The following is a 12,059-nucleotide window of genomic DNA, read 5'->3' as shown; positions in this document are numbered from 1 at the left end:
CTTATAGAATATGATGCTTTGCTGTAGATTAAACTAGCCAGCAGTATAGAAAGGAGTTAAAATGAGGACAACCTTAAACATCTACAGCAGTAAAATGCAACATACACATTAATGCAGCAGGAATATTAATCCAGAAACATCAGATAGAAGAGAAAACACACTGACGGGGAACATTTTACTGCACAATGAATATTGTTTTTGTACTTTTTCTGACTTCCACAGTCCATGTTAATTTATGTATCAAGCAGTTGTTTCTGCATGAAAGGAACAGAGGAAATACATCAGGCCACTGGATGAGTTGGTGTACTGTACACTCACCTAAAGGATTATTAGGAACACCTGTTCAATTTCACGTTAATGTAATTATCTAATCAATCAATCACATGGCAGCTGCTTCAATGCATTTAGGGGTGTGGTGCAGGTCTAGACAATCTCCTGAACTCCAAACTGAATGTCAGAATGGGAAAGAAAGATGATCTAAGCAACTTTGAGCGTGGCATGGTTGTTGGTGCCAGACGGGCTGGTCTGAGTATTTCACAATCTGCTCAGTTACTGGGATTTTCACGCACAACCATTTCTAGGGTTTACAAAGAATGGTCTGAAAAAGGAAAAACATCCAGGATGCGGCAGTCCTTGGGGGGCAAAAATGCCTCGTTGATGCTAGAGGTCAGAGGTGAATGGGCCGAGTGATTCCAGCTGATAGAAGATCAACTTTGACTCAAATAACCACTAGTTCCACCCGAGGTATGCAGCAAAGCATTTGTGAAGCCACAACACGCACAACCTTGAGGCGGATGGGCTACACCAGCAGAAGATCCCACCGGGTACCACTCATCTCCACTAAAAATAGGAAAATAAGGCTACAATTTGGACAACCGCACCAAAATTGGACAGTTGAAGACTGGAAAAATGTTGCTTGGTCTGATGAGTCTCGATTTCTATTGAGACATTCAGATGGTAGAGTCAGAATTTGGCGTAAACAGAATGAGGACATGGATCGGTCATGCCTTGTGACCACTGGACAGGCTGGTGGTGGTGGGGGTGTAATGGTGTGGGGGATCCCTTTCACCTTCAGAACTGCCTTAATTCTTTGTGTCATTGATTCAACAAGGTGCTGGAATCATTCTTTAGAAATGTTGGCCCATATTGATAGGATAGGGTCAAACACAGTATTAGTATTTTGTTCCTAATAATCCTTTAGGTTAGTTTATATGTTAAGTATAGCTCTGTGCAATGCTACCATCACCACTGGATGGCAGTACTGCATTAAGTTCCAAATATATGCAAGTCTGACACCAGAGAAGAAGTTGATTTGTCAACTTTATTGGAAAGAAAGCCTGAAAAAAGTATGCTTAATTAAGTGAATACACATTCATAGGGAGTTTTTTTTGTATGGAATAATCCTCAGCATTAATGTTAAAGTCACTGAACTGATCCCTGCCTTAAATCTTGAAAAAAATAACTAATTTGGTAATTTGGGAATTATTTTACATGTCAGTTATTGGATTGAATTGCTAACAATTTAATATGACGTTTTTTAGAATGAACTAAGTAATTTGGCACTAATTCTAGGGGGAAACATAATTGGTCAGTCAGTACAAGTCAATGTCTAGAGAGTATTTTAGTTGGTGCAAAGGGGGTCAGCTGAACATGCCAAATATTTTCCAATCTTTTTACAGTCCCATACCCCTTCAGACTTTTAACTTCCAGCCACATTCTCAACATTCTTATATAAAAAGAACAACACAGTAATGTAAAAAAATAATAAAAAAATCCCCGGTCTAGAATATGTTATTTGATTTTTTTCTCCCCAACCATCTGGCGACCCCCAGAAATTTTCTCGCAACCCCCTTGGGGTTCCCGACCACCGACCCCCAGGATGAGAACTACTGGTCTAAAGCAGGAGTGTCAAATTCATTTTAGTTCATGGGCCACATAGCCCTAGTTTGATCTCAAGTGGGCCAGACCAGTAAACCACTCCAGAAAGATCAGAAACTTTATCTGCCACAGAGTTTCTCGTCAGCTTGATGTTGGCAAACGCAAGTTGCTTCTGCTCTAAGTTCTAAGGCCTTTGTAGGAAAAAATAATAATGTTACGGACCCGGGAGGGAGGGGTTATGTTCCGAGAAAAAACTCAGAATTTCTATGATTAAAGTCCTACATTTACGGAACAAGAACTCAGATATTCTCTGAAATTAAAGTGGTAAATTTGGAATCTGAATGAATTACTTCTCTGCAATTTTCACACATTGCAAAGTCATCCTGTGGGCCTGATCAGACCCTTTGGCGGACCGGTTCTGGCCCACGGGCCGTATGTTTGTGTCCCCCCCCCCAGTCCGCTCTAAAGGTAATCATACACTTTTACATGCAGTATATATAGAATATAGTTTCCAATAATAAATTAATAACTAGGTTTTAAATACAGCAAATTTCACCAGAAATCAACAACTGCTTATAGCAAATTACATGGTTCTTTCCAGGAAACCTAAAAGAAATTGTAATGTAATAACAGAGCCATAAGATAGCGTAGAAAAGAAAAGTTATATACTTAGTATATATTTAATATATCCTTCCACGTTTTCAACTTGTGTATTTACATTCACATGCCAGCAGATGGAAGCCTTGTCCAATAATGTTGAAACTCCAACAGTTTATAAAATATTTTGACCATTCATTATCTTTGTTTAAACATATATGCGGCTATGATTCTGTATGCTAGACCTTAACTGGTAACTACATTTTGTTATATATTCTATTCATGGCACATTTATCTGTTGATATGGTTAAATTATCAAACATTAAACATTCATCAGTGTGCTAAATCACTACATGCCATACTGTATGTAGTGTCTGTCTGCTCTTTTAAATGACAAACATTCACTCCAGCTCAGTTTTCACTTTCTTTATTTCCCCCTCAAAACTCAGAGCCGTAACAAAAATACAAGCATTTCTTTTTTTTTATATGATCTCAGTCATTTACATATTCATATAGATGTACAAGTGAGAGCCGGTGAGCAAAAGTGCTTTAAAAATCATCATCTTTGAATAATATTCATTTCATCATTAGAAAAACAAGGAAAAGAGACTGCACGTAAAACCAACAACAAAATAAGACTTCAATCTACAGGTTTTAAAGTAAATATGATGAAGAAAAAAAAAAAAAAAAAAAAAAAAGAGGAATGAATCAGTGCAGAGTCTACTTCATTTTCACAAGCAGACCTGGCAGCAGAGCAGTGGCTGAACATTTCCATTACTGTGAAGAGGAAACCTTGTAACAGCGACCTTTTAACAGATATATCACTGCTTACGTCGAAGGTTTTCACAGGCCTTGATGTGCTGGAACATTTTTCATGACCCGGAGGCCCAGAGGCAACGGCCGAGCGTGCAACAAATCACTGCTGTCACAGAGAAACTGTAAATCCACTTCATTCGTTGTCGGACCGTGAAGGTGTACACTCAGGGCCGTTTCTAGCTTTTGGCGGGCCCTGTGCAAGATGCTGTTTGGGGGCCCCTTCTACAAGTGTGTGTGTGTGGGGGGGGGGTTCAAACCTTTAAGATGATCTGTGGAGATGCATCAATCTGTTACACTTTAGGAGGAAAACAGGCTAGATTTGTAAAAAAAAAAAAAAAAACTCTCAAATTCTCGAGTTGACTCAAGATACAGATTTTACAGTTTTAGGTGTGGTATTCCAAGCTAAATTTAAACCAAAATATATAAGAATATTTTGCACGGAGTTAAGTTTTTGTTATTGGTCACCAAATAGCTGAGGTATATTTTGGTTCAAAAGGTTAATCTGCAAATGTCGGGCGTCAAGGAGAAGAGGAAATGAAAGCCCTCAGACGATTCAAACATCTCGACCAGACAACTTCTCAGGGGGGGAGGGGGAGGAGGAGGCGGCGCCCCTTCACACAGCAAAAAATAACATTCACTTAGCTGGGATCAAGGCCGGACCACAAAACAACACACACACACACACACACACACACACACACACACACACACACACACACACAGGGACTTTAAAACAATGTCGAGCAGATGGAAACAAACACAAGACTGTCTTCGATTTGAAGAATGTTATTTTGACCCACTTAGACGACGAGACGGAGGAAGAGAGGAATCTTTTGGATTTGGAATTGATGAGAGGCATCTCCATTTCTTTCAATAAAGCGCTTGTTGCGAGGGAAACATCTTGCAAATCCCTCCGTCAAATTATTCCTTCATCGGGTTTTCATTAATCGCTGCTTCTCGCGTTTCATTAAAGAAAGAAAAGGAAGTTCATTGACTGTAACCAAGACCCTAATCGACATCAAAAAGTGGTATCAGGCAGCTGTGTTTGTGTGGAGGGAAAAATAGCCGGCTTGTTGAGGAACTGAGTGTGTGTGTAAGCTGACCCGTCTGTATCTTTATAAATTAACGAGGCCCGGCAAGTTTTTTCCTCTGCCAGTGGTTTACATGTGGACGGATTACCTGCTGCTCATAGTTTCCCCTCACACACACACACACTGGCATTTTCAGACTTGCATACAGTCTAACATCACTATCTCTCTTCATGCATGCGCGCGCGCACACGCACACACACACACACACACACACACACACACACACACACACACACACACCCTGTGAAGTCTGTGTGTAACTGAACAAGTGCCTGTTTCATGGTTGCTACTCCCATTTCCCTGCTGTAATACCATCCCCATGCTTCTGTGTGTGTGTTTATTTCGGTGCCTTTGTATGCCGCACATAGCTGGGTTTCAGTGAGTGTGTGTGTGTGTGTGTGTGTGTGTGTGTGTGTGTGTGTGTGTGTGTGAGAGACAGAGAGTTTCCATCGAGGTGAGTTGTGTGCCTGTGCATATATGTACAGGTGTGTTATTTCATGTGTGTGTGGTCCAAGAGGAGACCCACAATGCACAGGAAGACAGGCACACCAGGTTGAGGTGAAAGGCCTTTGTTCCCGCCGCATAGTTCAAGTCCCCGTCTCTTCTTACCACAACAGATACATAGGTCAGAGCCCGCATGCTAACATCCATCCGTCTACAGCAGGAAACAGCACGGGGGTGGAGGAGTGGGTGTCAATTTAACCCCTGGGGATTCTTTTAACCACTGAAGTCTGCAGCAACAAGAAACAACACATTTTCCATGAGAGAGTTGATTCCATATAAACAAATAACTGTTCAAATGAAGCCAGAGAGCGTGAGGACTTCCAATATGGCTGCCAGAGGGGGCACAGCTGCGTTATTATGGATCCCACTGCGGTTCTAGACAAGACCCACCCTACGAAGCAGACCGATTGGTTGAAGCTAGGCACTGACCTTGAGTAGTTCAGGTTAGGATGGCCGATTGGTCAGGGGATAGGACCTGAACAAATCGGGTTCCGTTACCCCGCGTAAGCATGGACGCCTGGCCAATCGTAGCGCGCGAAATGCTACTGAAGGGCGGGTCTTGCCTAGAACTGCAGCGAGTTCCGTAATGAGGCGGCACAGCTAGCTTGTCACGATGTTTGTCTCTGCCTTTAAGACACAGTAAAGCTCATGTCAATCTCAAAAAGTCATGCTAGCATGCTAGCCGCAAGTAGCGGTAGGGCGTGAAAGGTTTAGTTCACTTTGGTCCGACTCCAATCATCCTAAAGCCTGCGGTGCTTAACCCTTGTGTTGTCTTCCCGTCAACCTTGAAAAAAACACTTTTTTTCGGACGTTTTTGATGCCTTTTTTTCACAATTTGTATTTGCCTTTTCCAACGATTTAAATTGTTACATTTTTCTTCTACACATTTTCAGCTCTTATTTCTACGTCCCATATTTTCTGATATAAAACAAAAATTGAAAACAGGTCAATGTGACCCAAAGTCAACACAAGGGTTAAAACCAAACAACAGTGTGTATTCAGGTCAAAGGCTGCCCTGCAACGTGTGCAAACAGCATCCTCCAGGCCTAATGATGACACAACAGACGATGCTTTCTTATCAGGGACACAGAAGTGTGGCGATAACAAGTCTGTTGTGGCTGAACAAACTGTTTTGACACAAACATCAAAGCGGTGAAACAGGAAAAACAAAAGGGCTATTGCATTAAGTTTGACAAGACCTTGTATCCTTAATGTAAGAGGGAAGTGCTATCCAGATCACTGACACCACCCGGGTCAATGGTTCTTACACTGCGAGCCAGAAAACAAAACATGAACATGTTCGTGGTGACTCACAAGGCCTCGATTTAATGGGTTTTAATGAGGCTGTGTTCCAGAGCAAGAAACAATTTACTCCATTCAGGTCCCATGCTCCGAAAGATTCCCCATCCCTTGATCTAATTCATTATGTTCAGAAAAGTAGAACCGATTATAGACGCGCTACAGAAGCGCTCCTTGTCCAGAAGTCCAGATGGATATCAGCCACTGTCTTAAATAACAAGTTCTGAGAATGCGACTGGTTGAACTTAATTCAAACAAAAAGGTAAGGAAAGAAAAGTACATTGAGATAACCGGTTCTCAGACAATCAGTGTCTTTGTGAAGGCGAGAGACAGGAGTCTCTTTCCCGTGAGACCAGAGTCTAATATTGTCCATTTAAGAAAACAGGAAACGTGGTGTTTGACATCCTTCACAAATCTCCCATAATGTTATGCTTCCTTAAAGCAACACCAAAGCACTTTTCCTCTTCAGTCCCCCTACAGGTTGGAAGCGGAATTGTGTCCATTATGTCTCATTAGAACTACAGATCTGCTACCCGATCTGGCGAACTTGCATAGCGCGGTTAGAGGAGATAGAGGGCCGCAAAGCGAATGCAGAAGTGCCGTTCACCCTGTTACGAGTTGATGAACCACTGAAACGATTTTGGAAACACTATTTTAAGGTACAAAAGAATCTTTGGTGTTGCTTTAAGTTGATGGAGAGAGAACAGAACTAATAAAAGTCCGATTGGTGCGTCGATGTCATCTCTACTGCTTTTTTTTATCCAAAAAAAGGACAGAAACGCCTCCAACCACATGGTTTTTATTATGCCAGCGTGACGGAGCAGTGGCAGAAATAGTCCTTGTTTCTGCTTTGTTTTTGTTTTCTTTAAATGAAAAGGAAAAAAAATCAAATCATTCTTAATCCCATCAGGTTGGTTTCAACCACCACTTCCATCCAAGAAAAGAAAAATGCACTGATTGAATGAAGCAAAAAACAGTTTGCTCTCTTTCTGCATTAGCAAAACGACAAGTTTGACAGCAAGCTGTCTTTTTTTCTTTTATCAGTCTGTCTGCACATAGAGTATGAAAGCAAAATAGAGAAGAGTATGCCTCTAATGTCTTTCTCTTTATCCGCTCAGCGTCTCTTCCGTTTCCTCATTTTATCAACCAAGAAAGGGAGGAAAGAGAACCACAAAACAGAGGAGAGAAAGTCTTCGCTCTCTTTGTCAATCAATTCCGCTGCCAACCTACGAATCTCGCTAGTTTCTTTTCTCGTAGGTCAGCACCCGGCCGGCACGTCCGACATGAAGTCAAACTCGTTCTGACCCAGCCAGAGCTCGGGCAGCTCGTTGGCTCGGTCCAGACCCAGCTCCACCACCAGAGACATGAGAACCTCCTCGTCCACGGGGTCAAAGTCGATAATTCCACCTGCGCCGGAGCTTTGGTTCCCCATGCTGATGCCGACGCCCAGCCCACCTCCGCCGAGGCCTCCAGACGGCCCCAGAAGCTGGTTTCCTGTGCCCAGAGGCGAGGCGCTGAAGCCCCTTTGAGCGCCACCGGGTGCTGGGTGTCCGGCAGAAGCGCCGGCGAGGTTCTGGTAGTGCGAGTTGAGCTTCTGCAGCTGCATGCTGGCGAGGAGGTGCGGCCCCGTCTGGAGGCAGAAGGGCTGCGGTTTGGAGAGCGGCGCCGACGACAGCGTTGACCCAGGCGAGGCGGCGGCACCGGCAGATGGGGAGAACGGCACGGCGGAGGTTTTGGAGGACGGGTAGTGGAGCAGGGAGCTGAGAGGAGTGGAGGAAGAGGAGAGGTCCTTCATCGCAGCGTGGGCGTTGCCAGGAAACAGCAGTGAGGTCATCACCAGGAAAACACCAGAGCCTACAGGAGGGAGATGTTATGCAATGTCATCAAACTGGGACATGGGAAGGACGAGATAAGCTTGTTAGCTAAACAGAGGCCCGCTCCATCAAGTAGGCTAGATGTCATTAAACACAAGACGTCACTGTCAGAGATAACCCGATAGAATCTGATGATCTCATATAAACCCACGCTAAATCCAGTTTTTTTTATTGTAGCATGGTCTGCTCTACGGTCTCGTATGTATTTGACTATCTTACTTACACAGAACCTCTTCATTTAATTGACATTAAAACCCCACATCACAGTTTGAACCAGATGCACGCAGAAAACAGGGCATTGATATGATGGCATGCATCAGTGTTTAAAACCTAAATCAGTGTTTGGATGGTGAACTAATTCCTCTAGTTTGACATTTTTGGAAATATATTCTCTTTCGTACCGAGAGTTAGATGAGAAGATCGATACCAGTCTCATGTGCATCTGCTAAATACGAAGCTACAGTCAGCATTAGCTTATCATAGCATAACGACGGAAGCAAAGGGGGAAACAGCTAGCCTGGCTCTGTCCAAAGTTGAAAAAATGTGCCTACTAGCAGCTCTAAAGCTCACTAATAAACACGTTTTATCTCATTTGTTTAATCAGTACAAAAACTGAAGGGAGCCAGACTAGCCGTCTCCCTCTGCTTCCAGTCTTTGTGCTAAGCTAAGCTAATTAGCACCTGCACCTCGGATAAAAACATTTATATATATAAATATTCATAAATCTGCACTTTCATATGGCTCTTTGTACTTGCACTTAACTACTTGTTGTCTGGAGTTTGCACCTTCAAGGTTGAAAGCACTTAATTGGAAGTCGCTTTGGATAAAAGCGTCTATGAAGCGTCTACGTCTATGGCTAAATGACATTTAATGTAATTTAATGTAATGTAATGTAATACACGTCTGGCTCTAGCTTTACAGTATATTCAACAGACAGATAGTGTATGAGAGCGTTATTGATCTTCTCATCTATCTCTCAGTAAGAAAGGTCAAACTATTCATACTCAAAATGTTCTTCACATGCTTGGTCACACATGAAGCTGAAAGACTATTTAGTAAAATAGATTTTAAACATGCATTACTGTGGGCCAAATCAAAGGTTATCAAATTTGGGAGGCTATTGGTGCGACTTCTTTATCTCATATCTGTAATATGTGTACACCTTTGAACATTTTTTTTCTAGGCAGCTCACATTCTGCTGTACAAAATGAACCAGCTCACTACGTGTATGCATTTATTTACATTTAAAAACCGGAGATGCTCTTTACCAGTTTTAAGTGATGCCGGTTTTAGGAGCAGCTCCAGCTAGAAACATCACACACAGGTGTGAATCAATTCGTTGCACATGTGCGAGTTTCCACTCTGTCGTTATGGCAACAACAGTGATGCAGGAGATGCATAAGGAGTATGATGGCTTCACATTATGGTAGCAGAGTCACTGGGCTGTAATGTTTGCTTAATATCTCTATTGTTTGGTGGCAGGGACTTCTACTGCTGATCTGCATTTGGTTGCTGGGTTACATCGAATTGTCCAGATTTAATGAATTGAATAATTTTGCAAACATTTAAGATAGACATAAAGAATGGTACCAAGCTACATGTCAGCTGGGAGAAAAGTGTTTCCGTTAAATATGAATGCATGGTAAAAACAAACAAAAAATGACAGTGATAGTTTGACATTTTGTCAAGTTATTTTACTTTAGTAAAGGATCTGAATACTCCCTCCACCTCTGAAAACATTTGCTCACTAAACAAAAAATGACAAATAACTTAAGTGGTCATTAAATAGTGTTGCCTGACAAACTTGTGGCTGCTTCAGACCGCAACAACAATGGCGTCATCAAATCTCTTAAGTCATGACTGTCTGGGAAGCATGCAACAAGCCGACCCTGGTGACTGGACGGCCACATGACTCCATGTGTTTGAGAGTGTGTGATGTCTGCTTTTCCTCTTGACCTATTGGGCAGAAAACTAACTATGAAAAGGCTGTGGGTGAGTGAGTGTTTATAGGTCTGTGTGTGTGTGTGTGTGTGTGTGTGTGTGTGTGTGTGTGTGTGTGTGTGTGTGTGTGTGTGTGTGTGTGTGTGTGTGTGTGTGAATGGAAAAAGAGTGTGTTGCGTAAACCCTGACACACTGACCAATGTCATTGAGAAAAAGTCTGTTTTTAGTGTGTGTGACTCAAACCCTCTTGCAGATGCTCATGTTAAAGTCCTAGAGCTGGCTTATATTACATACAGTTCAAACAGCATCTGTGCCTTAATACACACACACATCATGCGGCTATCCTTTGAGTAAGTTAATCACTTCTAATATGTCTCTCTCTCTCTCCCTCTCCCTCTCACACACACACACACACACACACACACACACACACACACACACACACCTTCCAGCACTGGCTCTTATTTAGTGAGAATATAATTGCTACAGGCAGGCATGCAGCTGCACTCCACTGATAGAGTTAATACACACACACACACACACACACACACACACACAAAGATACCAAACAGCTGTCAATGGCAGGTTTTGTTTGTGTGTGTGTGTGTGTGTGTGTGTGTGTGTGTGTGTGTGTGTGTGTGTGCGTGTGTGTGTGTGTTCATTATTCATTGACTGATTACTGTCAGGGCCAGCCTGCACATGGTGCCTCTGCTCAACAGCTTTCCAGCACGTTGAGTCCAGGACACACAAACACATAAAAACTGCACACATTCTTTTCTCAGGGAGCAAAACAGAACACAACTGCAGCTTTCTTTTTTTTTTTTTTTATTCCTAGAAACTATATAGAAACATATCTTCATCCATTTCAATGGAGAAGATTATTCCAAGATGCAACCAATTTGCAAAAAAAATGTTAAGTCATGTTGAGAATCTAATACTGTTTGGTGAGTATTTCATACTCCAAAAGACAATTTCAGTGGCCTGTTCCTTTACAAGTGAAATCCAAAATGTTTCCTAAAGCTAAAGCGCAGTAGCTTTTAAATGAATCACATTTTATGGTGGGGGGAATTTTACTTCATAAGAGCACATGTCGTAATTTGACTATGTTGCACATGCCCTTTTGGAGATTTTAAGGTTGACACAACCACATATGCTAATCTTAAAAGCCTTGCTAAAGTACCTGAAGTTCGTCTTTTTAAGAAAATCTAAATGATTGAATCAGGTTAGTACCTTTTGTTTTTATTCCTCAGCAAAATAAAGTTGTAAGTTTCAGCCTTTGAATTGAGTCAATTTGACATTTATAAACATTCAGGAGACATGAAAATGCTTGGAAGAAGTCAAGAAGTAAGACGGTTTTTTTTCCTCACATGCACATAACAGCTTTTTTGGGCTGAAGAGTTGCTTTAGCCCACTGTTACAGTGTGAAATGAGGATGGATTAGAGTCAGAATTGTCCTCGCAGGCTGCAGAGCAGAGAGGACGGTTCAGTGGAGTGGAGGAAGGATGCTGTGTGAAACTGCAGGAGGAGTGCTAATGTTTTTTTCCTGTTCACAGCTGACCTGACTCATTGTTTTCTACCACCACTTTTTTTTTATGAGTTAGTGGAATCAGCCCTGACTGTAGTTTCCCTGTAAACGATTTCATTAGCCGCCTTGTCTGCTGTCTTGGCCGTGGAGCGCTCTGCATTTATTTTAATTATCAGCTGTGAAAGTCTCCCTGCCAGATAAGTAGCTCTAACCGAGAGCAACAAGGGATACATAGATTTATCTTATATATAATATTGATTGATCAGATGATCTACATGGGAAAATTGTACAGAAAATCTGCAAATATTCAAATCTGAGAGGCTATTTTTTGGCCTTTTTGCTTGAAAAATTACTTGAGGGATTGATTATCCATAAAGCTGCCCATTATTTTTGTGTGCATTTCAGTAATCAATCAATCCACTAAAGGAACATTACAGTTAATGAGAAGGTTTATAAGGTTTAAAAAGTGCCATGAAGTGCATTAAGATCACTTGAAACACATATTTACTCCCTACAGGAATAACTTTAGGTGAA

The 12,059-nt window shown here is 41.9% G+C and overlaps 1 protein-coding gene across 1 annotated transcript in view; it reads right to left on the bottom strand.

Moving 5' to 3' along the window:
• Positions 1–2,886: 2,886 nt before the first annotated feature.
• The window catches only part of cited1 (Cbp/p300-interacting transactivator, with Glu/Asp-rich carboxy-terminal domain, 1), a 10,609-nt gene continuing 1,436 nt past the window's right edge, over positions 2,887–12,059 (bottom strand). The window contains exon 2 of the mRNA XM_039822118.1: positions 2,887–8,039. Coding sequence (XP_039678052.1) covers positions 7,444–8,019 — 576 coding nt within the window. The 5' untranslated portion in view covers positions 8,020–8,039 and the 3' untranslated portion in view covers positions 2,887–7,443. The remainder of the gene's footprint in view (positions 8,040–12,059) is intronic.

Source organism: Perca fluviatilis, chromosome 14 (assembly GCF_010015445.1).
Source record: "Perca fluviatilis chromosome 14, GENO_Pfluv_1.0, whole genome shotgun sequence".
In the NCBI taxonomy this organism is placed as follows: Eukaryota; Metazoa; Chordata; class Actinopteri; order Perciformes; family Percidae; genus Perca; species Perca fluviatilis.
This window is presented reverse-complemented; position numbering and strand designations above follow the sequence as displayed.